Source organism: Giraffa tippelskirchi, chromosome 3, assembly GCF_054371585.1.
Source record: "Giraffa tippelskirchi isolate mGirTip1 chromosome 3, T2T-mGirTip1v1.2.pri, whole genome shotgun sequence".
Classification (NCBI taxonomy): Eukaryota; Metazoa; Chordata; class Mammalia; order Artiodactyla; family Giraffidae; genus Giraffa; species Giraffa tippelskirchi.
Genome location: NC_137277.1, coordinates 67,719,784 through 67,747,562, shown reverse-complemented (window position 1 = coordinate 67,747,562; position 27,779 = coordinate 67,719,784). Strand labels below are relative to the sequence as shown.

The following is a 27,779-nucleotide window of genomic DNA, read 5'->3' as shown; positions in this document are numbered from 1 at the left end:
ATGATGCTACCATCTAATGATTACTGTTACCTGTAATATTGTTTCAAAATTGAAAGTGAGTCCATTCCACAAGGTGAACTCTCCACTAGAAGCTCCAGTGACCAACCTTCTTCCTTCTGGAGTCCACTGGGAAAGAAAAAAAGAAATTATACAAGGTCACAAATCCACAACTTTAATTAATTTTTAGAACACTCAGAAAGTCTTTATAAAATATCTAACAACTGACATTAAGTGGACAATACTTTCACTTCAGAATATGGCTCAGATTTATAAGCAAATACTTAGCCAGAAAAGAAATTAACACAGTCCAACGAAAGCTCTAGCTCTAGCATTAAGTAAATTAAAAAGAGTAAGTGCATTACAATTACCTGTTAAGTTACACACACCTAGGTACCCTAAAGAGCATTTCAAAACAGAATATCTGAAGATCTACTTTTTCTAGAATACATGGAAGATCAACATATTAATAAATAAGATTGTCAGTCATCAGAAAAACTCAAGAGACTGAATGAGTGAAAATTTGATTTATTACAGCTGCTAGTGGACCATTCAGGAAGAAAAGTTACCAGTGTTTTATGAAAATAACAAAACAAAACAGTAGAACAATCAATTTAAGGAAATCAAGGCTATCAAAATTTTCCTGGAAACTGTACAATACATATAAAGTTCTTCTTCATTCACAATATCAAGCAGTGACAAGTCTCATGTTAATCTAGTCTCAAAAAAAAAAAAAAGGCAATACAACAGAGGCATGACTAACAGTACCCCAGTATTTCAAAGTCCCAATCTGCATTCTGAAGGAATCTGTGACATATGCTTATCAACACAAAACGCAATGTACTTTTTCTTTTATTTTCAAGTTTCTATGACAGATTATACACATTTTCCATAGATGTAAACACAAGAAATATCAATACAACAATCCTACTTTCCACTGTAAAAAGTGTGACACACGGCTGAAAAATACAAGAGTGCTTATAGGATGAGACATACGAACTCAAGTTTATTTGGTAAATTACACAGATACACATGACAAGCCAGCCTTTTACTGTTTATCCGAAGATCACGATTTTGATGATTATTTTAAAAAATCCTACTTTCCTAGTTTCTGTTATCTGCTATGGATCCCAACTCAGTAAAGACCACAGGCAACCACACTGTAGACACAGGACCCACAGTCTTTATGTCTTTAACACCTGTAATCTGGACTTGTCTCTACTACGTGCAAATTTCTTAAGACCTTATAGCTTGAGTCCCAAATGAGAAATTTGCCCATCTAACAAGATACAGGACATGGAATGCTCAGATTCTATTCACCTCAAAAAGGTTTTCTGTGTTATGCTAACAAGAAATTAAAATTAGCTGCACATCATACTCCTTTTACCAAATCCTCTGCCATACAAAAGTACACTACAAATTGGTTGGCTCTACTAACACAAAATCCATTCAAATAATGTTCCTTTTCTAATGTTTTCTACTGTAATAGGCCTCTGAAACAAAGAGGAGGCCTGACTGACTGTCACATTTGTATGGAGCTGAAGCCAGCATCTCTTCCAGCCCTCTCAGTTCTCTGGGCTGTCTATCACACCCATCTAATAAGAAGACCTGCTTATTTCGCTCATTTGCCACAGATGTCTTTCCTCTGTCCCATTATTTTTTCAATTCTTATTCGCTTAACTTTGACTATTAACTATCTTATGTTTCTGGACTTGATATACTGCTAACCAACAAGTACTTTCTTACTAGCAAAACACACACACAAAAAGATTATACTATTATTTATAGGAATATTAGCTGGATGCCTGGGACACAGAGATGGAAGACTTCTTTATCACAAACCCTTCAAATTTTAATATTTTGAACCATGTCAATGTACTATTTAATATTATATTTTAAAAATTTTAGCGAAAATGTATTGAGTACCCACAATGCACCTTCATTGATGACAACTATGGTCTACCATTGGACTTCAGTTCTTCTTGGGTGTTTCCCTTCCTAGTAACCCTAAGAGTTTTGATTCATCTTGAGATGCTGTTCTCTCAATTGCAACAAAACATTTCTATTCAAGAGCAAGTCAGACACCTGCTGCAATACTATCCATGGCTAGCTCAGAGAGAATTCTACAGAAATTGCAACATAAAAGCAATCCAAAAGTACTACCTTACTAAATGTGGATATAACAGATAAACTGGATATTCCAAAATAAAAATATAAGCAATACACTGATTTTTATCCCAGTTATATATTTTAAACAATGCTTCATTTTCTTTGTCCTATTAAATACATTTGCAGGCTAATTTTTCAAAATTAATTTTTCCAAAAAGTATCAAACAGAATACTTACCCTGACTACAAATACTGGACACTTTACTTTATTTGTTGATGTTCGAACAAACTTTGTTGTTACTGCATTCATAGGATTATTCAACATGCCAATAGGTGGAACCAGCTACAAAAAAAGAAAATTAGATGTAAAGAGCTTCTGATCATGCACAGGGTATAAACCAGGGATATGGTAAGGTAATCATTTCAACATTTAAAGACAAATTCAGGACCATACAGGACAGTATTGTAATATATTAGTCTACAGTAACTAAATGAAGAAAATGGAAGTACAGGAAAGTTAAATGCCTATTATTTATTACTAAATAAACAATAAAATCAAGTGCCAGATTTCCCAAATTACTTCTCAAAGTCAACACACTTAAACATATTCATAACAAGCAAGGTTTAAAATTAACTTCTCTATTACAAAGACTCTTAGGCAATGCAACCTTTTGCTGGACAGCATTGCTTTAAGCCCCAAATCAAAAGTTCATCCATCATCAGATTAAAAGAAAAATTTAAATGCAGGTTAAAAAAAAAAAAACATGGTTTATGCAGATACACTATCCTTTCAGGAATGTTTTAATTATTAAAGAAAAAAAATGTAAAAAGAAAAGTCCATGTTTAAATTAGAGATCTCATAGTTCCTAGGTCCAAGCAAAGAGGTTTTTATTAAGCTAGTATGACATATCTTATACTTACATCATTATAATAACCTGCATCAGGCTGAATTGCTCGCATATCTCTCTGGTCTCTTTGCCATATTCTATTCTGTTAAAAATCAATCAATCAATCAATATACAGTCTAATTATACTCAACTTGAAACTTAAGTAAATATTTACAAAAATGTAACCTGTCATCAAATGGGGAAAAAGAAGAATAAAACTTTTTCACCATATTCTAAAACACAGATAATAGTGTTTATCTTAAGAGATTTCCCCCTTTTCCTACTGACATTGCTTAGAATTTCCTCTCTACTCATATTATGCCCAACCAACCATCCCAGATGCCGTTGACCCCAACACATTCTCATAGACAGACATTCCCAATTCCTTCAAATTCCTCAGCACAAAACAATTCTTATCCTGGTCTTGGTTTTCTTAACTCCTCCCGAACTCTCTTAGTCTAGTTTTTCAACTGAAACATTGGAAAAAGCCTAAATCTATCTTTACCTATGAATGAATATTTTTCTGCTAAGTCCCTGCAACACACTAATTATGCCCAATAGGCATATAGGTCTTTTAGCAATTTGTCTCAGGTAATGAAAAGTAGACAAATTTTCTTCATAGGAAGCAAAACAGACTAAAATCCGATTAAAGTGGAGATGGTAATAAAAAGCAAATCAGAGACTTAAAAAAGGTTAAGACAAATAAATAAACAACTCATAAGGGAGATACGTCAAGCTGACACAGGTTTAGGGTAGACCCCCTACTCTGCCTTCATACGCTGTATCAGAGCTTCACCCAAGAAGATTGTAGCAGGTGCTCAACCCTCTAAGTAAATAGAGTCCCTTTCCTTGAGGGGCTTGGAGAGTCCAGCATACTGGACATAGACATCACTATTCTGAACACATGTTCTCATACAAATATCCTTATGTTGGTAATCTCTTAACATTTTATATACACTACAGGTTTAATGAGTGCTTTAAAATTGGAACCAAAGTACTCTCTTCTGATATATGTTGTGAACCTTTAGAACAAAGTCTATTTTTAAACTAGAGTCTTTAAAATTTTTTGAGATTATTCATGCATTCGGGGGGGTGGGGGGGGACCACCCAGTACTCTATTTAAATAATTGAGGTGACTGGCCTCATTTGAAATGTTATTTCATCCTCCTAATTCAAAAAACACAGGTATACTCATTACCCTACACTTTAAAACTTTTTTCTTTTTAAAAAACCAAAGTTTGGTCATCTGAAGCACATTAACTGAACTTACCTCCAAATACTTAATTACAGATGGATTATAGTCTATGGTTTTTCGGTTTACTGCTTTTCTCATTCGTTTTCCATCAAAGGTAAGCTGCTGCATTGCTTGCTGCTGTGCAAAATCTGGTCGCTTATAAAACAACTGTCGAGGTGCCTGGTGTTGGAACCTTGGCATATGGAAAAACCGAGGAGGAGAACCAATTTCTGTAGCCATGGCGATGTTTTCGTTCTATGACACCTGGGAAAGGAAAAAGTACTTTCACTACAAATATGTCAGCACTATAACACTACCAGAAAACATTTTTCAATGAACTATTTTTTTATACTCCTGTACCTTTTTCTAATATGCATCATTTCTAGCTTTTAGTCAACCTATTTACAAAATGAACTATTTCACTTAATGGCAGAAACCAGTTACAATTTGAAAAAGGTCAATTCACAGATTAAGTGCTAATAGGTATTTGTTGTGGGGGTTTCCCTGGTGGTCAAGTGGTTAAGAATCCACTTGCAATGCAGGGCACACTGGTTCAATCCCTGGTCCAGAAAGATGTCATATACCATGGGACAACTAAGCCCATGAGCCACAACTACTGAGCCCATGCTCCAGAGTCAAGAACTGCAACTATTGAGCCCATGTGCTGCAATGACTGAAACCCATGCACCCTAGAGCCTGTGCTCTGCAATGAGAAGCCTGAGCATGGCAATGTTAGCCCCCGCTTGCCCCAGCTAGACAGCCCACGCACAGCAATGAAGACCCAGCACAGCCCCCCAAAAAAGAATAAATATATAATTTAGTAAGTATTTGTTGTAAAATTTAGCCTGGTGGAAGGAAACATCTGTTTTTAAGAGCTTGGGGAAAGTATTTTGCACATGTGGGGTGGCTAAACTGCAGAGGGAAGGAAGGTAAAATCACTAAGAACTGTTCACATTTTTAAAATGAAGTTTTCATCAGATGTTTGATAATAAAACAGATCATTTTAAGTTTATTATAAGACCCTCATTTTATACAAGAGTCACTAAAAAAACAAACAAACTTAAGCTTCATTTCTATCCTCTTAAGTTTCTTAGGATGAGTGTAAAAACTAGAATGAACTATCTTATTTCATATGAATGCTAAAACTGTCTATCTGATTTCAGGCTCAAAGTAACTACCATAGAGACGTATTTCTCAGCATGTACATCTACATTTCTATACAGGCAATATTAGGCTAACATCTGAAGAAAAAATGTTAGGGGCTTAGTTTTTCAACTTTAGTGCCTTCCAATTAAATTTACATTCCAATAATACAAATGTGCATGATTTAAAAACACATTTCAAGCATATTTTAAAAATCAGATCATGAAAAATACATAAAGGGTGTTAGCATTTCTGCATTTTTGTTTCAAAAAGAGCAATGATTATTTTTCTATATTCTTACATTTGCCTTTCTTAATTCAAGACACTAAGGACCTGAAAATAAATTTGTGATTTCCTTTGGGTGAACTTAATACACCCATGTCACTTTAGTGTCTCCTGAAACCATCTGATAATGATAACAGAAAGGAAATGGAGGAGGAAAGGTGGGAGTGGGGAGATTAAGCCCTGACTCCCACAATACGAAAAATAAATAGGAACTTCCCTGGAGGTCCAGTAATGCAAGGGACTTGGGTTCACTCCCTGGTCAGGGAACTAAGATCCCATATGCCTTGGGGCAAACAAGCCCACGTGCAGGAACTAGAGATGCCCACATATCGAAACAAAGACCCAGCATAGACAGACAAGCTTTTGAAATTAAATGAATTTTTTTAAATTTGAGAAATAAAACATGTTGTTGTGGTTGTTGTTGCTCAGTCGCTAAGTCATGTCCAACTCTTTTCAACTCCACGGACTGCAGTGCATGAGGCTTCCCTGTCCTTCACTACATCTCAGAGTTTGCTCAAACTCATCCACTGAGTCGGTGATGCCATCCAACCATATTATCCTCTGTTGCCCCTTCTCTTCCCGCCCTCAATCTTTCCCAGCATCAGGGTCATTTTCAATGAGTGGCTCTTGAAGTTTTGGAGCGCAGCATCAGTCTTTCCAAAGAGTATCAGGGTTGATTTCTTTTAGGGTTGACTGGTTTGATCTCCTTGCAGTCCAAAGGACTCTCAAGGGTCTTCTCCAGCACCATAGTTCAAAAGCATCAATTCTTCAGCATTCAGCCTTCTTTATGGTCCAACTCTCACATCCATACATGACTACTAGAAAAACCATAGCTTTGACTATATATACTTTTGTCAGCAAAGTGATTTCTTTGCTTTTTAATTTGCTGTCTAGGTTTGTCATAGCTTTCCTTCTAAGGAGCAAGCGTCTTTTAATTTAACTGATGCAGTCACCATCTACAGTGATTTTTCAAGCCCAAGAAAATAAAACCTGTCACTGCTCCCACTGTTTCCCCTTCTACTTGCCATGAAGTGATGGGGCCGGATGCCATGATCTTAGTTTTCTGAATGCTGAGTTATAAACCAGCATTCTCTCTTTCCTCTTTCACCCCATCAAGACTCTTCAGTTCCTCTTCACTTTCTGCCATTAGAGTTGCCGAGAGAAATACCAACAGCCTCAGATATGCAGATGATACCACTCTAAATCTGAGGCTGTTGATATTTCTACCAGCAATCTTGATTCCAGCTTGTAAGTCATCCAGCCTGGCATTTTGCATGATGTACTCTGCGGAGAAATTAAATAAACAGGGTAACAATACACAGCCTTCACATACTCCTTTCCCAGTTTTGAGCCAGTTCATTGTTCCATGTCCGGTTTTAACTGTTGCTTCTTGACTGGCATATAGGTTTCTCAGGAGATAGGTATGGTGGTCTGGTATTCCAATTTCTTTGAGAATTTTCCACAGTTTGTTGTGTTCCACAAAGTCAAAGGCTTTAGAGTAGTTAATGAAGCAGAAGTATATTTTTCTGGAATTCTCGTGCTTTCACTATGATCCAACGAATGTAGGCAATTTGAACTCTAGCTCCTCTGCCTTTTCTAAACCCAGTTTGCACACCATGAAGTTCTTGGTTCACGTACTGCTAAGGCCTAGCTTGAAGGATTTTGAGCATTACCTTGCTAGCATGTGAAATGAGTGCAACTGTATGGTAGTCTGAACATTCTTTGGCACTGTCCTTCTTTGGGATTGAAATGTGAACTGATCTTTTCCAGTTCTGTGGCCACTGCTGAGTTTTCCAAATTTGCTGGCATATTGAGTACAGCACTTTAACAGCATAACCTTTGAGGATTTTAATTAAACAGCTCAGCTGGAATTCCATCATCTCCACTAGCTTTGTTCATAGCAAAACATGAATGTAGTATTATTTCCTCTACTCTGGAACAATTCCACAAGACCCTAACAAATGTTAATTTGTAATGAGATGATACAGGGCTTCCCTGGTGGCTCAGTGGTAAAGAATTCGCCTCTAAATGCAAGAGATGCAGGTTGGATCCCATGGATTGGGAAGATCCCCTGGAGAAGGAAATGGCAACCCACTCCAGTATTCTTACCTGAGAAATCCCAAAAACAGAGGAGCCTGGCACGCTATAACCCATGGGGTCACAAAGAGTCAGACAAAACTTAGCAACTAAAAACAACAACGGTGCAATGAGACACAATCTGTCTCTCTTTTCAGGCTGTGTATGAATTAAACAGACTGCAACTGCCTCAATCAAGTTGGTGAGGAAACCTGTTTATTCAGCTATCCCATGAATCCAATTAAGTTTCAGCATCCAGATTTCAACTAAAGGCTTTAATTTCGATGTCTCTGTCAATAATTCTAAAAAAATGCAGCTTTGGTAAGTATACTTTTACATTACTATTTTTTCACTTTACAATCATCAAATTTCTCATTTTATTAGAATAAAATTATCCTAATATTCTAGTTTCTACTATTGATATCAAATGAGAATATTTTTATACATATCAAAAGAGGCTTAATTATTCAGACAAAAATACAAGGGAGTGAAGTGCTGACATATGCTACAACACGGATGACTCTCAAAAGAACTACGTAAACAAAAGAAGCCAAAGATAAAAGGTCATATAATATATGCCTTCGTTTATACCCAAATCCAGAACAGGCTAATACACAGTGACAGAAAGCGCATTAGTGGTTGGCAGGTAAAGGGAAGAATGGGCAATGACTCCATAATGGGAATGGAGCTTCCTTTGATGATGATGAAAATATCTGGAACCAGGTAGAGGTGGCAGCTGCACAACACTGTGTGTGAATACACTGAGTAGCACTGAATTAGACACTTTAAAATGGTTAGGACAGTGAATTCTATGTTATATGACTTTTACCTCACTTAAAAAATAGGGGTTTAGTCCACTGGAAAAAAACTTTATATGGAGTAGAGGAAACACTAGCAGGCTACAGACCATAGGGTCACAGGAGTCAGATACGACTTAGTGACTAAACCACCACCACCACAGATGAAACATTTACAGAAAGCTGACAGTATTAAAGTTGGGTGATGGGTACATGGATATAAAGCACTAATCAAGAGCCAAACCTAGGATCTACTGTACAAATATGACAAACTATGGCTGAGTTCAGTTCAGTTCAGTCGCTCAGTTGTGTCCGACTCTGCGATCCCATGAATCACAGCACAACAGGCCTCCCTATCCATTACCAACTCCTGGAGTTTACCCAAACTCATGTCCATTGAGTCAGTGATGCCATCCAGCCATCTCATCCCCTGTCGTCCCCTTCCCCTCCTGCCCCCATCCTTCCCAGCATCACAGTCTTTTCCAATGAGCCAACTCTTCACATGAGGCGGCCAAAGTATTGGAGTTTCAGCTTCAACATCAGTCCTTCCAATGAACACCCAGGACTGATCTCCTTTAGGATGGACTGGTTGGATCTCCTTGCAGTCCAAGGGACTCTTCAAGAGTCTTCTCCAACACCACAGTTCAAAAGCATCAATTCTTTGGCACTCAGCTTTCTTCACAGTCCAACTCTCACATCCACACATGACCACTGGAAAAACCATAGCCTTGACCAGATGGACCTTTGTTGGCAGAGTAATGTCTCTGCTTTTTAATATGCTGTCTACGTTGGTCCTAACTTTCCTTCCAAGGAGTAGGTGTCTTTTAATTTCATGGCTGCTATCACCATCTGCAGTGATTCTGAAGCCCAAAAAAAATAAAGTCTGACACTGTTTCCACTGTTTCCCCATCTATTTCCCATGAAGTGATGGGACCAGATGCCATGATCTTAGTTTTCTGAACTTTGAGATTTAAGCCAACTTTTTCACTCTTCTCTTTCACTTTCATCAAGAGGCTTTTTAGTTTCTCTTCACTTTCTGCCATAAGGGTGTGTCATCTGCATATCTGAGGTTATTGATATTTCTCCCAGCAATCTTGATTCCAGCTTGTGCTTCTTCCAGCCCAGCATTTCTCATGATGTACTCTGCATATAAGTTAAATAAGCAGGGTGACAATATACAGCCTTGACGTACTCCTTTTCCTATTTGGAACCAGTCTGTTGTTTCATGTCCAGTTCTAACTGGTGCTTCCTGACCTGCATACAGGTTTCTCAAGAGACAGGTCAGGTGGTCTGGTATTCCCATCTGTTTCAGAATTTTCCAGTTTATTGTGATCCACACAGTCAAAGGCTGAAGTCAAATGCAAAACAATCAATATGTTGTTACTAATGCTTTTAAATAACTCACTTGTTAAAGCTAGAAAAAAAATATTACTCTTTCATTTAAGACATCACAGGTACTTCCTGATGGTCCAGTGGTTAAGATCCATGCTTCCAATTCAGGGGACACAGGCTCCATACTTCATTGGGGAAATAACAGGTGTGTCAAAAACAAGACTAAACTAAACTCAGTTCAGTTCAGTCACTCAGTTGTGTCCAGTTCTTTGCGAATTCATGGACAAATAAAAATAAAGCTTTCAAAAAGATTTTACAGAGGATGGGACAAAATATATTTCCATTTACTGATCTGTTGATAAAACTTGTTCTGAAAAAAAAGGTCTTTCACTTTTCCGTGAATAGTCAAGTACCACTTGTGTTCTAGAAATAAAGGTCCAGCATGAAGAAAAAGAGAAAAAAAAAGTATATTCCAAATCAAAATCCAGCCCTAAAATAAAACATAAACAAACCTCCTGACAATACAGTAACCAATCTTCATAAATGCCTTAACACACGTCAGTATCACTTCCTGCAAATCACTATAACTTGTCCAAAGTCAAAAACAGAGCCATTTAGTGGTTGCTACAAGCTGAAGTTGGACGGTGAAGAAAGCTGAGTGCTGAAGAATTGATGCTTTTTAACTGTGGTGTTGGAGAAGACTCTTGAGAGTCCCTTGGACTGCAAGGAGATCCAATCAATCCATCCTAAAAAAGATCAATCCTGGGTGTTCATTGGAAGGTCTGATGTTGAAGCTGAAACTCCAATACTTTGGCCACCTCATGCGAAGGGTTGACTCATTGGAAAAGACCCTAATGCTGGGTAGGATTGGGGGCGGGAGGAGAAGGGGACGACAGAGGATGAGATGGTTGGATGGCATCACCGACTCGATGGACATGGGTTTGGGTAAATTCCGGGAGTTGGTGATGGACAGAGAGGCCTGGCGTGCTGCAATTCGTGGGGTCGCAAAGAGTCGGACATGACTGAGTGACTGAACTGAACTGAACTGACAAGCTGAAGTGTGTTCCTTCACAAATTCCTATGTGGAAGTCCTAACCTCCAATACCTCAGAATATGACTGTATTTGGAGATAAAGCTCTGAACCTTATGACTAGTACCCTAATAAGAAGAGGAGATTATGACACAGACATGCACAGGAGAGCCATGTGAAAACAAGGGAAGACAACAGCCATCTACAAGCCAAGAAGAGAGGTCTCAGAAGAAACTAACCCCCTGTCACATCTTAATCTTAGACTTCTAACTTGCAAAACTGTGTGAAACTGTTTGCTGTTTAAGCCACCCAGTCTAAGGCATTTTGTCCTGGCAACCCAAGCAGATTAACACAGAGGCAGAGCAAAGCACCTAGACCTCCTGATCCTCCTTCAACATGGGTTGCCAAAAGATTTCTGCAATAATGATATAATAACTCTCTTTGATTGCAACAGCAGAAAACTTGACATATGAGGTTAAAACTGAGTGGCCCAGATAGATAGATCCATCAATCAAATCACTGAAACTATCTTTTCCAAGCTTCACTCAGGAGACTGTAATTCAAGGAACCATATAAATAACCAAATACAAAAAAAGAAGAGCTTTACCTTTCATAAAAATAATTACCGTAATTTCTACTCACTGCAGTATTCACAATTGAGCTACACTAACAGAGACGACAAATTTAAACTAGAAGTCAGGGTCATCTCCAAAGCATATTTATCTCATATCTGGGGTGGAGCATGAGGGAGAGATAGAGGAAATGGGGTAGGGGGAAGGAGGCTGTAGGCAAGACAGAAACTGAGGTGGAATGAGAACAAGAAATCTGTGTATGATTATTAAATACATACCAACAATAGAACCAAACTGCTAAGGAAAAAAACTCCATCTGAAACACTGAATTCCTCGTCTTTCTCATACACACTAACCTTCAACATTTCAAGGAATTGGCACAATTTTACCAAGTGCCTACTTTTTATTATACCTTGCATCAGGTACAACATATTGTTCTGATTCAACGAATATCACTTCTAAGTTCACAGAACAGATTTCGTACTTTGTGGTGTCTGGTCCCCACCTCTATTTTTGGCAAATACAAACACTCCTAAATCCACAAAAGCAAGCAGCATATTTCAAGCTTTCTCCAAAATTAAGCAAGTCATGCAATTTCCCTGCATCTGTTTTCTCAACCTGGACAACAAGTTTAATGTAGGTAACTCCAAACATACTTTTTGCTCAAAGATACTATTTTGTATGAAATATATTATTCCTTTAGCCAATGTACTGATTAGTCTGTGAACAAACTGGAATACCCAGACTTAGTTCTCAGATGCTTGTGCATGCAAATCCATACAAGCATTCTAATTCTGCTTCTTGTCCCAACTATGACAAAATAACCTCTTTTATAATCTTAGTCATCTGATATTACCAAGATTACAAATGAAGGTAGGAAAAACAAAAAACAAATGCTTTTTTTTTTGGCCACACTGCACAGCATGTGGGATCTTAGTTCCCTGACCAGTGATTGAACCATGCCCCTTTCACTGGAAGCCAAAGTCTTAACCACTAGACTGCCAAGGAACTCCCTACACAAATGCTTTTCTTAAAGAAGTCATTACAAGTTTCACGCTGTAGAACTGTGCTAAACAGTAACTCATTTCACTGAGACTAACTTCTGATTAAAGTAATAAAAACTACTAAAAAATGTAAAAATAAAAACTGTATAAACAAAAACATGATCTGAAAGGATATATGCACCCCAATGTTCATTACAGCACTGTTTACAATAGCCAAGACATGGCAGCAACCTAAATGTCCATCAACAGAGAAATGGATAAAGAAAATGTGGCACATATACAATGGAGTATTACTCAGCCATTAAAAATAATGAAATAATGCCATTTGCAGCAACATGGATGGACCTAGAGAATGTCATACTGAGTGAAGTAAGTCAGAGAAGGAGAAATATATGACATCCCTTATGGATGAAATCTAAAAAGAAATGATACAAGTGAGCTTACTTTGAAAACAGAGACTCACAGACTTATGACACAGACATAAGAAAACAAACTTATGGTTGCCAGGGGGAAGGCACAGCTAGAGACGTGGGGAAGGTCATGTAGACACTGCTATATTGTATAGCACACAGAACTCTGCTCAATGTTAGGTGCCAGCCTGGATGGGAGGGGAGTTTAGGGGAGAATGGATACATATTTATGTATGGCTGAGTCCCTTGCTGTTCACCTGAAACTAGCATAATATTGTTAATTGGCTATAGGCCAATACAAAAGGTTTAAAGTTTAAAAAAAAAAAACTACACCAGTAGTATCACAACTCAAAAATTAGAGCAATAATAGTAGAATGAACAGAAAGTGATGAGAAGACAAACTGGAATTTATATAGTAAAAGTTATTAATATAATGAGCAGCCACCAAGTTCACTGAAGCAGTTACTAACTAGTCATGAATACATACACTTAGGAACTGTTGGATTTGTTGAAAAATCCCTATGACATGGGAAAAGCATAACGAGAAATGTAATTCACTTCAATAAGTAATCAGTGAGCACTAACGACCTGGCAGGTTAAAGACAGAAATGCACACAAAGCCTGTTCTCAAGACAGTTTATCAGAACAGAAAAGCTCATCAAGAAAGCAATGTGAAAACACTATTACACTGAGAACCTACTATGCTTGTTTGCCAGGACTATTTATAGACAACAGGGATATAACATAAGGTGCTTACTGCATAATTCAACCGTAAGAAGTTAAAATTTGGATGGGGTGAGAGAAGGTCAGAGGAAAGGACATTGTGAAAGACACAAAAGTAAGACTCATTCATTTAGAACACCACGACCTGAATCATCTTTTCCCCAAACATAATCCAAAATAATCTTTCCCAAACAAACAGTTCTGTCTCTGTAAGAAAAACTTTACCATCACAGCCTATCTCCAACTAAAACACAGGGGGAAAGGTGTACAGCTGACTCCTGAACAACAGAGGGTTAACCCAAGTATAACTTACAGTCAGCCCTCCATATTCATGGTTCTTCACAACTTCAGATGCAACCAACAAAGAACCATGCAGTACTACCACATTTACTACTGAAAATTATCAACACTGAACCTGTACAGATCAAACTCACATTGGTCAAGGGTCAACTGTATTTTTTACTGGAAAATAACACTTAACTAATTCCACAAATTCAATTCAAAATGGATCTACTAAATGTTTCACACAACTGAATAAAAAAATCTTTACAATTCAGGACAGACCCGAGGCTCTGCATCAAAAGAAAGCTCTATTGCCTGAAAGTTCATCAACTAACTTATAGGACTGTTGATTCTTTATTCATTCATATCCCATTGGTGGATCCTGAAGTCAACATGTCTGACAACTAGCATTACCTCAGTAGTTTAAAAAATAGAACTTACAACATTAAACCACACACTTCAAAGGTAAGAATTGCTTCTGTGAAACTTGTTCCAATTGTACATGTGTATGTGCTGGGTTTTAGCAAACGGACTGGAGGACAGAAGAGCCTGGCATGCTGCAGTCTACAGGGTCGCAAAAAGTCAGACATGATTTAGTGACTAACCAACAAATACACTGGGTCATAATGTAAAAAATATTTCCTTCCTGTCAAAAAAAGCAAATGGCTTAATGTTAACAAACCATTAAGTGAAAATGAAGAGTTTCTTATTTATGCCATCGTCCACTTTTGATGACTTAATTTCTACTGCCAGTGAGTATCCATGCCCAAAGAAGTTCAAATACAGCATCTGTCCAGTGTGGGTACAGCATCTGGCTACAGAAGCTATGGCACCAGAATCTGGCGGAATTATGAAACGTAACAATTCTCACCACGTCAACCACTAATCAGAGCTTCTGATCGGCAGCAAATAAAAGCTTGTTTGCCCAAACTGAGAGGAAAGAATTCTAACCCAAAGCAAATTACTGATGCTTGTAAGACAGCAAGTACAATTACTGTAGGGCTTTTAAAAATAACAAAACGTTTTAAGATCTCACCCTGATTAACACAAACCTAGGTTAGAACCTCGGCCTAGGAACCTCAATTGTATTGATCATCTCCAGACCAGTAGGTCGTAAGATCAATAAATCTACCTAAAAGAAATTCGATACCTAATCTGTCGTAGAAGGGAAAACCACTAAACCATTTGGTATGACCTAAATAAAATTCCTTATGATTACACAGTAGAAGTGACAAATAGATTCAAGGAACTAGACCTGAAAGACAGAGTGCCTGAAGAACTACTGAGGGAGATTCGTGACATTCTACAGGAGGCAAGGATCAAGACCATCCCCAAGAAAAAGAAACGCAAAAAGGCAAAATGGTTATCTGAGGAGGCCTTACAAATAGCTGTGAAAAGAAGAGAAGAGAAGGCAAAGGAAAAAAGGAAAGATATACCTATTTGAATGCAGAGTTCCAAAGAATAGCAAGGAGAGATGAGAATGCCTTCCTCTGAAATCAATGCAAAGAAATAGAGGAAACAAGAGAATGGGAAAGACTGGAGTTCTCTTCAAGAAAATCAGAGATACCAAGGGAACTTTTCATGCAAAGATGAGCACAATAAAGGACAGAAATGGTATGGACCTAACAGAAGCAGAAGATATTAAGAGGAAGTGGCAAGAATACACAGAAGAACTGTACAAAAAAGATCTTCACGATCCAGATAATCACGAAGGTGTGATCACTCACCTACAGCCAGACATCCTGGAATGTGAAGTCAAGTGGGCCTTAGGAAGCATCACTATGAACAAAGTTTGTGGAGGTAATGGAATTCCAGCTGAGCTATTTCAAATCCTAAAAGATGATGCTGTGAAAGTGCTGCACTCAATATACCAGCAAATTTGGAAAACTCAGCAGTGGCCACAGGACTGGAAAAGGTCAATTTTCATTCCAATCCCAAAGAAAGGCAATGCCCAAGAATGCTCAAACTACCGCACAATTGCACTCATTTCACACGCTAGCAAAGTGATGCTCAAAATTCTCCAAGCCAGGCTTCAACAATATGTGAACCGGGAACTTCCAGGTGTTCAAGCTGGATTTAGAAAAGGCACAAGAACCAGAGATCAAATTGCCAATATCCATTGGATCACTGAAAAAGCAAGAGAGTTTCAGAAAAACATCTACTTCTGCTTTATTGACTATGCCAAAGCCTCTGACTGTGTGGATCACAACAAACTGTGGAAAATTTTTTAAGAGATGGGAATGAATACTGACCTGCCTCTTGAGAAATCTGTACGCAGGTCAAGAAGCAACAGTTAGAACTGGACATGGAAAAACAGACTGGTTCCAAATCAGGAAAGGAGTACGTCAAGGCTGTATATTGTCACACTGTTTATGTAACTTATATGCAGAGTACATCATGAGAAATGCTGGACTGGATGAAGCACAAGCTGGAATCAAGCTTGTCAGGAGAAATATCAATAACCTCAGCTGTGCAGATGACACTACCCTTATGGCAAAAAGCAAAGAACTAAAGAGCCTCTTGATGAAAGTGCAAGAGGAGAGTGAAAAAGTTGGCTTAAAATTCAAAGTTCAGAAAACTAAGATCATGGCATCTGGTCCCATCACTTCATGGGAAATAGATGGGGAAACAGTGTCAGACTTCATTTTTTGGGGCTCCAACATCACTACAGATGGTGACTGCAGCCACGAAATTAAAAGACGCTCGCTCCTTGGAAGAAAAGTTATGACCACCTAAATAACTTACTAAAAAGCAGAGACATTACTTTGCAAACAAATGTCCATCTAGTCAAAGCTATGGTTTTTACAGTAGTCATGTATGGATATGAGAGTTGGACTATAAAGAAAGCTGAGCACCGAAGAATTGATGCTTTTGAACTGTGATGGTGTTGGAGAAGACTCTTTGAGAGTCCCTTGGACAGCAAGGAGATAAAACCAGTCCATCCTAAAGGAAATCAGTCCTGAATATTCATTGGAAGCACAGATGCTAAAGTTGTTACTCCAATACTTTGGCCACCTGATCTGAAGAACTTACTCATTTGAAAAGACCCTGATGCTGGGAAAGACTGAAGGCGGGAGAAGAAGGGGATGACAGAGGATGAGATGGTTGGATGGCATCACTGACTCAATATGCATGAGTTTGAGTAAACTCCACGAGTTGGTGATAGACAGGGAAGCCTGGAGTGCTGCAGTCCATGGGGTCACAGAGTCAGACACGACTGAGCAACTAAACTGACTAGACTGAACTGAACTGTCACAGAACTTGGAGGGGATCTACACTGAGTGGTCAAAAAAAAAAAAAAAAAAAGACCAATAACAAAATGAACATTGTGTTCTCTCTTCAATGTCCAATCATTGATAAATATGAATTCTGAACAAGTCAGGAGACATTATCCTGAGACCATTCCATTTTAAAAAAAATAAACAGGAAGGAAACTGTTTAAATAAGTAGTTTATAAAAGTTCATGATTCTGGACTTGTGGACACAGTAGGGAGGGACAGAGTGGGACAAAAAGAGAAAGTAACATCAACACATATACACTATCAGCTGTAAGATGGATGGCTGATGAGAACGTGCTGTGTAGCACACAGAGCCCAGTCTGGCGCTTTGTGATGACCTGTAGGGATAGGATGAGGGGAAGGAAGGGAAGCTAGGGAAGGAGGAGATGTATGCACAATTACGGCTGATTTGTGTCGTCACATGGCAGAAACCAACACCAACACTGTAACATTTTTTAAATATATTTACATTTAAAGATGGGGAAAGAAATAAAATCAACTCTCCATTAGAAAAAAAACTTCACATGATTCTTTATCTTGTTGGTAACTAAATATGACATTAAAAATCAATTTTAGTTAATCCTCAGTGCAGGAGTTTTCCAAGTTTTATTGCTTTCGGCCTCAGATTTAACTGCACAATTTTTTGTAACTTGGGGTAATCAGCTTTGGTTGTACACCTAGATACAAGGTTACTGAGACATTTTAGTGGATATTGCACTGGACCAGCTTAATGAATGTTTCCTGATACTGTATTTGGACTTTTACATTCACTTTTCTGTGCCATTTCAAAGGCACAGAAATATTAAAAATAACTTTAATGCATATGACCACAAATCTGTCTAGTTAATTAGACAGTACAACTTAGTATTTCAAGTGTGATTCTGGGATAAGGAACCTGTACCATCAACTGTTTTCAATAGAGATAAAGTCAGTGGTTATTGGGTGTGTTTTTCCCCCCTTGTCATTACCATAGAAAGAGGATTTTCCCATTATTACAGTTTTTAAAACTGAATTATACATTAATTTATCAACTGTTTAAATCAATAAAAACTAAGCAAACCAATTCTCACTGGATTAGTGAATCATCTTTGCGCAGGTAAATAAAAGCTATGCCCCAGCTAAGGTACCCATAAAGTGACCTCCCGAATTAAAGACAAAGAATTCAAACATTCAAGGATAAGCTGAAGTTAGCAGTTTCTAAGGTCAGACTTTAAGGCTCTCATCTTCATTCTGATTTGATAGTATGGGATATGAACTGAGCAGCTGAGAGTTTTAAAAACTTCTAGGTGATACTTTAGTGTGGCAAAGTTTGGGAACCACGGAACAAAATAACCTGGATAGCCTAGTTCTAAAACAGCTGCTTGCTCTTTTTTTTTAAAAGCTATACTCAGCGTCTTATGGGATCTTCGTTCCCCAACAGGAATCAAATCCAGGTCACAGCAGTGAAAATGCCAAATACTAACCAACAGACCACCATGGAATTCTCTGAAAGAGTTTCTTTACAGTAGCAAATTCTTATTTCAGGGCTCCTTTACTCTTAAAAATTGAGGCTTCCTTCCCACCCAATTTTTGTTTATTGGGGTATTTATAGCCATAGATACTTACCATATTAGAAATTAAAGAAAGTAAAATTTAAAAATTAGAAAAATTCAAAGTATTTAACTTATTTTAGAACCAGGATAAACTCATTATAATAACTATTTTCCCTTCACCAAAAACAACCAGTGAGAAACGCACTGTGTTTTACATTTCTGCAGATCTCTTTAGTGTCTAGCTTAACTGAAAATGGGTGAAATCTCATGTCTTTTATTTTATTTCTGGCTGCACTGGGTTTGTGTGAGGGCTTTTGGAGGGCTTTCTCTGGTTGCGGTGTGCAGGCTCTGGAGCATGGGCTCTGCAGCCGTTGCTCCGTGGCATGTGGCGTGTCCCCTGAATTGGCAGGTGGATTCTCATCCCGAGCACTAGCACAGCAGTCCTCCTGTCAGCTTCTGTGTTCAATCTGCTACAGTGCACTACTCCAAGTGCCGGAAAAACGTCTGGGCACACAGAGATATATATTAGGAAACAGGAAGAAAATTATAGGTACTCTTTGATATTCCAACAAAAGTTGACGAGTGATAGTTTATTAAATATTAACTATAATGCAACATCAATAAGCTTTTTGTACTGTTATGTTAAAATACACTGGTTTATTTTGCACTTTGAAACTTTAAACCATTGGTGATTTTACAACATCATGCACTGATCACTTGGAAAGCAATGGTTCCACAAAATAAGGTACTTCATCTGTCACATTTCTTGTAAAACATATATAATTTTTATTAAAATCACCACTGACCTCATCATATAAACTACTAACTACTGGGAAAGTCAACCTCACAGACACAAGTTTTCCAAAACTGTAATTCTTGCTTGAAAACTAAATTTTTATCAATGGCAACAAATACTGACAGTTGTTTTCCTTGAAGCCGACAGTCTACTTACATTCATTGTCAAGAAAAATATTTAACATATATTCAAGAAGTCTGAATGCCATAGCGGATCATCCTTTCCATTTAAATTTAATGCTTTATATACTTTTAAAAATTATAGTTGCTTTACAATGTTGTGCTAACTTCTGCTATAAAGCAAAGAGATTCAGCTATACATACACATATATACACGCTTTTTAACATTCTTTTCCATTATAGTTTATCACAAGATATTGAATATAGTTCCTTGTGTGATATAGTAGGAACTTGTTGTTTATACAGTCTGTATATAATAGTCTGTATCTACTAACCCCAAACTCCCATTCCATCCCTCCCTCTCCCTCGGCAACCACAAAGTCTGTACTCTGTGCCTGTGAGTCTGTTTCATAGATAAGTTAATTTGAGTCATTAATTTAGATTCCACAGAAGATATCATATGGTATTTGTCTTTCTCCTTCTGACTTAACTTCACATTACTGCAAACACATTCCTTTTTATGAATAAATAGCAATCCACTCTATACACATACAAATCTTCTTTATCCATTCATCTGCCTATGGACATTTAGGTTGTTTCCATGACTTGATTACTGTAATGTATGAACAAAGGGGGTGCAGGTACTTTTTGAATTATAATTTTATCCAGATAATATGCCCAGGAGTGGAATTGCTGGATCATATGGCAACTCTATTTTTAGTTTTTTGAGGAAGCTCCATATCATTTTTCCAGAGGGGCTGCACTAGTTTATATTCCCACCAACAGTGTAGGAGGGTTCCCTTTTCCCCACACCCTCTCTAGCATTTTTTGACTTGTTCAGTTCAGTCACTCAGTTGTGTCCCACTCTTTGCGACCCCATGGACTGCAGCACACCAGGCCTCCCTGTCCATTACCAACTCCTGGAGTTTACTCAAATTCATGTCCATTGAGTCGGTCATGCCATCCAACCATCTCATCCTGTCTTCCCCTTCTCCTCGCACCTTCAATCTTTCCCAGCATCAAGGGTCTTTTCCAGTGAGTCAGTTCTTTATATCAGGTGGCCAAAGTATTGCAGTATCAGCTTCAACATCAGTCCTTCCAATGAATATTTAGGACTGATTTCCTTTAGGATGGACTGGTTGGATCTCCTTGCTGTCTTCTCCAACACCACAGTTCAAAAGCATCAATTCCTCGGTGCTCAGCTTTCTTTATAGTCCAACTCTCACATCCATACACGACTACTGGAAAAACCAGTAGTTTTTGACTGGTTTGAACTAGATGGACCTTTGTTGGCAAAGTTACTGTCTCTGCTTTTTAATATGCTGTCTAGGTTGGTCATGACTTTTCTTCCAAGGAGCAAGCTTCTTTTAATTTCATGGCTGCAGTCACCATGTGCCGTGATTTTGGAGCCCAAAAAATTAAGTCAGCCACTGTTTCCACTGTTTCCCCATCTATTTGCCATGAAGTGATGGGACCAGATGCCATGATCTTAGCTTTATGAATGTTGAGTTTTAAGCCAACTTCTTCACTCTCCTCTTTCACATTCATCAAGAGGCTTTTTAGTTCTTTGCCATAAGGGTGTGTCATCTGCATATCTGAGGTTATTGATATTTCTCCCGGCAAGACTGATTCCAGCTTGTGCTTCTTCCAGCCCAGTATTTCTCATGAGGTACTCTGCATACAAGTTACATAAGCAGGGTGACAATACACAGCCTTGACATACTCCTTTCCCGATTTGGAACCACTCTGTTTTTCCATGTCCAGTCCTAACTGTTGCTTCTTGACCTGCATGCAGATTTCTCAGGAGGCAGGTTAGGTGGTCTGGTATTCCCATCTCTTGAAGAATTTTCCACAGTTTGTTGTGGTCCCCATGGTCAAAGGCTTTGGCATAGTCAATGAAGCAGAAGTATATGTTTTTCTGGAACTCTTTTGCTTTTTCGATGATCCAATGGATGTTGGCAATTTGATCTCTGGTTCTTGTGCCTTTTCTAAATTCAGCTTGAACATCTGGAAGTTCACGATTCATGTACTGTTGAAGCCTGGATTGGAGAATTTTGAGTCGATTTTTTAACGAAGGCCATTCTGACCAGTATGAGGTGATACCTCATTGTGGTTTTGATTTACATTTCTCTAATGATTAGCAATGCTGAGCATCTTTTCACATGCTTGTTGGTCATCTATGTTTTCTTCAGAGAAATGTCTACTTAGATCTTCTGCCCATTTTTTTGATAGGATTTTGTTTTTTTTTAATATTGAGTTGTATGAACTGTTCATTTTACAAATTAATCGTTGTTGGTCACATCGTTTACAAATATTTCCTTCCATTTCATAGGCTGTCTTTTCATTTTGTTTATGGTTTCCTTTGCTATGTAAAAACTTGTAAGTTTGAATAGGTCACATTTGTTAATTTTTGCTTTTATTTCTATTGCCTTGGGTGACTGACTTAAGAAAACACTGGTACAATTTACATCAATGAATGTTTTGCCTCTGTTCTCTTCTAGGAGTTTCATAGTGTAGTCTCTTATCCACAGTCTTTAAGCAATTTTAAATTTTTGTGTGTGACGTGAGGGTATGTTCTAACTTTATTTATATGAAGCTGTCCAACCTTCCCAACACCATTTGCTGAAAAGACTGCCTTATCTCCACTGTATATTCTTGCCTTCTTTGTCAAAAATTAACTGACTGTAGGTGTGGCGGGGTGTTTCTGGGCTCTCTATTCTGTTCTATTGATTCATATATGCTTTTGTGCCAATACCATACTGTTTTGATTACTATAGCTTTGTAGTATTGTCTGAAGTCTGGAGGGTGATTCCTCCTGCTTTGTTCTTTCCCCTCATGATTGCTTTAGCAATCCTGGGTCTTTTATGGTTCCACATAAACTTTAGAATTCTTTGTTCTAGTTCTGTGAAAAACATAATGGGTAATATGACAGAGATCATATTAAATCTGTAATTGCTTTAGGCAGTATGGCCATTTTAACAATATTAATTCTTCCAATCCAAGAGCATGGGATACCTTTTCATATCTCTGAATCATCTTCAATTTCCTTTATTAGTTTTACAGTTCTCAGCATATTAAGCCTTTCACCTTCCTGGTGAATATACTTTTATTTTTTTAAAAGCAGTTTTTAGCTCCATAGCAAGTAAGCAGAAAGTGCAGAATTCCTACACTTACGTGCGCGCGCGCGCACACACACACACACACACACAGTGCCCCTCCCCCACAATATTCAGCATCAGAGTGAAAGTTAAAATCAGTGTACCAACATTAATGCATCATTGTCTCTCAAAGCCCTAAGTTTATATGAGGGTTCATTCTCAGTATTGTACATCCTATGAGTTTTGAAAAATGTATTCAGATTGGCTTCTTTCACATGGAAATATGTATTTAAACCCCTCTAGGTCTTTTCCACAATAGGTTAGCTCATTTCTTTTCAGCACTAACATTCCATTGTCTGGATGGATCACATTTATCCACTCACCTATAAAGTATAGCTTGATTACATAAGCTTTGGCAATTATGAATAAAGTTACGGTAGATATTCATATGGAGGTCTTTTCTATGCACTTATTTTTAACTCATTTGGTTAAACTCCAAAGAGTGTGATTACTGGATCCACTGATAAAGAGTATAATTCATTTTGTAAAACAACTAACAAACTGTAAAAAGTGACTGCACCATTTTGCATTCCCATCAGCAGTGAATGTAACTTTGCGTTGTTCCATATCCTCACCAGCTGATACTGTTTTGGATTTCAGACAGTCTAATAGGTGTGTGGGAGTATCTCATTGTTGTAATTTGCTATTCTCTAATAATTTATGATGCTGTGCATCTTCCCATATTCTTATTTGTCACCTGTTTATCTTCTTCAGTGAGGTGTCTGTTCAGATCTTTTGTCTATTTTTTAAACTGAGTTGTTTATGTTCTTACTGAGCTTCCCTGGTGGTTTGGACAGTAAAGAATCCACCTGCAATGTGGAAGACCTAGGTTTGATCCCTGGGTTGGGAAGATCCCCTGGAGGACGACATAGCAATTTACTCTAGTATTCCTGCCTGGAGAATCCCCATGGTCAGAGGATCCTGGTGGGCTACAGTCCATGGGGTCGCATAGAGTCAGACATGACTGAGCAACTAAGTACACATGCTCTTATTGCTAAATTTTAAGAGTTCTCTGCATATTTCAGATAACAGTCTTTTATCAGACGCATCTTCTGCAAATATCTTCTCCCAGTCTGGATTGTCTTCTCATACTCTTATTTTTAAAGCTACATGCAATAAAATTCACATTTTGGTATGTTTCTAAGTTCTGACAAACACCATGGAACAATCAAGATGTAAAAGAGTTCCATCACCCCCATATATTCCTAGCCCCTAGCAACCACTGATCTCTTTCTCATCCCTGTAGTTTTTTCAGATAAGCTCTGTGGCATGCAGGATCTTAGTTCCCTGATTAGGAATCTAACCCACAGCACCGGCAGTGGAAGCAGGAATCTTAACCACTGGACCACCAGGGAAATCCTCTTATCGTGGTAGTTTTTGTCTTTCACAGAATGTCACATAAAGAGAATCACACGCTGTATATAGCCATTTAAGTGTGGCATTTTCCATTCAGCACACTACTTCTGGGGTTTGCCAATGTGGTTGCTAGTATCAAACAATTCTTTTGGTGGACTTCCCTGCTGGTCCAGTGGTTAAGAACTCTCCTTCCAATGTAAGGGACATGGGTTTGATCCTTGGTTGGGGAACTAAGATCCCACAAACCACAGGGCAACTAAGGCTGTGTGCCGTAACTAGAGAAGCTCACACACCACAACAAAAGATCCCACATTTCCCAACCAAGACTCAACACAGCCAAAATAAAGGTAAATTTTTAAATTCCTTTTTTTTACTGTTGAATTCTATGGATGTATCACAACTGTTTATCCACTGACCAATATAGAAACATCCGGATTTTTTTCAGTGCTTGGTAATTTGAACAAAATTGCTATAAACATTCACAATAGTTTTTGTGTGAACATAAATTCTCATTTTTCTTGTGTAAATATCTAGGATTGAAACTACTGGGTCATTTAAGTTTAACTTTATGGGAAACAAACTGTTACCCAAAGTGGATGTACCATATGTGCCTTCCCAACAGCAATGTGTAAAAGTTCCAGTTGCTCTCTGCTGTGTGCTCAGTAGCTCAGTCCTATCCTACATCCTCACTAACCCCTGGTATATAGTCTGCTAAGTGGAGCACAAGGCTGTCTGTTTTGCTTCTTAGTCATCCTAATAGTTGAGAAGTAGTAAAGGTCACAGTCACACACACACACACACATTGGCTTCTCAGGTGGTTCAGTGGTAAACACACCCACACCCACCCACACCCACGGGCTTCTCAGGTGGTTCAGGGGTAAAGAAACCACATGCCAATGCAGGAGATGTGGGTTCCACTCCTGGTTGGAAGATCCTCTAGAGAAGGAACTGAAAACCCGCTCCAGTATTCTTGCCTGGAAAATCCCATGGACAAAGGGGCCTGGTGGGCTATAGTCCATGGGGGTTGCAAAGAGTCAAACCTGACTTAGCAACTAAGCAGGCATATAAATAAAACTATGCATATAATTTTGGTTACTTTTGGCTGTGCTGGGTATTCATTGCTATGCAAGCTTTTCTCTAGTTATGATGAGCAGGGGCTACTCTATGGCATGCAGGCTTCTCACTGTAGTGGCTTCTCTTGTTGTGGAGCATGGATTCTAGGGTACATGGACTTCAGTAGTTGCAGCTCCCAAGCTCCAGAGCACAGACTCAAGAGTTGTGGTGCTTGGCCTTAGTTGCTTCACTGCATATGGAATCTTTCAGGATCAGGGATCGAACCCATGTAGCTCCTGCATTGTCAAGGAGATTCTTTACCACTGGGCCACCAGGGAAGTCCCAAGAAGTAGTGTCTTGCTGAGGTTTAATTTGCATTTCCCTCGAGACTAATGATGTAGAAGTCTTATCAGGTACTTACTTGTCACTCAATCTTTCCAGCAGAGCTTCTGTTCAAATCTTTTGCCTACTACTGTTGAAGTGGATTGTTTTCTTTCCTTCTTTTATTTTTTGGTCCCATTCCATGGCTTGTGGGATCTTAGTTCCTCAACCAGGGATTTAACCCAGGCCCTTGGCACTGAGAGCAGGGAGCCATAATCACTGGACTTCAATGGGATTCCCTGGGGTTGTTTTCTTACTGTTGAGTTTCCAGAGAGTTCTTGCAACAATCTACAAGCAAAATCTTTATCAGATATGTGATCTGCAAGTATTTCCTGTCAATCTAACACTTTTCATTCTCTCCATTTCTTTCAGAGTAGAAGTTTCCATTTAATGAAACCAAATTTATCAATTGATTTTGTGCTTTTGATTGTATCTAAGAAGTCTCTATCTAAGCCAAGGCTACAAAGATTTTTCTCCTGTTTTCTCCTGTGTCAATTTTATTGTTTTATATTTCTCAATTATTCTGTAACCAATTACAAAAAAGACTCTTTTTTCTACTGAATAGCCTTTTGCATTTTGCAGAGGTCTGCCTCAACACTTTGATTACTCTCACTGTAAAGAACGCCTTGAAATCAGCTAAATTTCGTATCAGATTCTCCAAAGATGTTGTTCTTTAGCAAAAGCCTTTTAGTAATCTGTGTTTCTTTGCCATGCTATGATTTTCTAAAAGTAGCTTATCATTCATTACCTACCAAAAATGTTTCTGGGATTCTGATTTGGTGGATCAATTTGAGGAGAAATTACATCTTAATGTTTAGTCTTCAAAACCACAAACAGGTAAATTCTCTACAATTGGACCTTTTTTTTTCCCAATTGGACCTTCTTTAATTTCTTTCATCAGTGTTTTATACTTTTCAGCTCAGAGATCCTGTACACATTTCGTCAAACTTACATCTGTTTTTTTGGTGCTACTTAAATGTTAACCAGTTTTGACATAATTCCATTGCTGGTATACAGAAATACAACCAATTGTATACATTGTCTATATATGCTGAAATCTTGCTAAACTCACTAGTTCTAGAAGCTTTCCTGCAGATTTCTTGGGAATTTCTGCATAGATAATCAAGTCATTTGCAAACAGAGGCAATTTCATTTCTTCCTTTCTGTTCTGAAAGTCCTCTGTACTTTTTTTTTCCTGTCTTATTGCACTGTTCTAAATTTTAAGGGCAAAAGCACTGTCTTTCACCATTAAAGTATGTACCATTAAATACTACATTGTGTTACGACACTCAGTTGTGTCTGATTCTTCGTGACCCCATGGATTGTAGCCCTGCCTGGCTCCTCGGTACATGGGATTTTCCAGGCAAGAATACTGGAGTAGACTGCTTTTTCCTTCTCCACGGACCTTCCTGACCCAGGGATTGAACACAGGTCTCCTGCACTGCAGGCAGATTCTTTATTGTCTGAGTCACCAGAGAAGCCCAAATATGACATTAGTCATAAACTTTTACAGGTGCCCTTCATGAGTGAATGGTGCTTCCTAGGTGGTGCCAGTAGTAAAGAATCCTCCTACCAATGCAGAAGATGCAAGAGACAGGAGTTTGAAAAGGAAAGTATGAAAAACTGTATCAAATGCCTAACCTCTACAAAGACTAGCCTATTAATAATGATAAATTATCCCTAACTGATTTTCAAATGTTGAACAGCCTTTCATTTCCAGAATACATCCCATTTAGTCATGACTTACTATTTTATAATTGGCTATATGTGAATCACTAATATTTTGTGACTTTTGCATCTATGTTTGCAAGGTGTACTGATATATTTTACTTTCTTGTATATCTTTATTTGGTTTTATATTAAGCCTTATATAATGAGTTGGAAAGCATTTCTTCTAACATTTCCTGGAAAAGACTACAAAACCTGTATCATTTCCTTTTTTATTTTTTTAAATTGGCTGCTGGCATGTTAGATCTTAGTTCCCCAACCAGTGATTAAACTCATGCCCTCTGCAGTGGAAGAGCAGTCTTAATCCCTGGACCACCAGTAAAGTCTAATGTATTATATCCTCCTTAAATGTTTCATAAACTTCACCTGTAAAACCATCTGAATCTCAAGTTTCCTTTTCTGAAAGGATTTTTAACTAAGAAAAAAATATCTTTCAAACATATGGACTATTCAGGTTATCTATTTCTTCTTGAGGAGGTTTTAGTAGTTTGTGTTGTC

The 27,779-nt window shown here is 38.1% G+C and overlaps 1 protein-coding gene across 15 annotated transcripts in view; it reads right to left on the bottom strand.

Annotated features, from left to right (window-relative positions):
• The window catches only part of WDR33 (WD repeat domain 33), a 117,222-nt gene that overhangs the window by 56,452 nt on the left and 32,991 nt on the right, over positions 1 to 27,779 (bottom strand). For 9 of the 15 annotated variants that reach the window (XR_014079825.1, XR_014079827.1, XM_081581111.1 and 6 more), the window contains 4 exons: positions 4,263 to 4,490; positions 3,027 to 3,095; positions 2,344 to 2,448; positions 31 to 126 (listed from right to left, as the gene is read on the bottom strand). Coding sequence is in view for 12 of the 15 variants with exons in the window: in XM_081581111.1 (XP_081437237.1) it covers positions 31 to 126; positions 2,344 to 2,448; positions 3,027 to 3,095; positions 4,263 to 4,466 (474 nt within the window). In the remaining 3 variants the exon portion in view is untranslated. Of the gene's footprint in view, positions 1 to 30; positions 127 to 2,343; positions 2,449 to 3,026; positions 3,096 to 4,262; positions 4,491 to 14,321; positions 14,445 to 14,562; positions 14,722 to 25,593; positions 25,842 to 27,779 lie in introns of those variants that run through there. The other 6 variants (XR_014079826.1, XM_081581113.1, XM_081581110.1 and 3 more) reach the window with 3 other exon arrangements.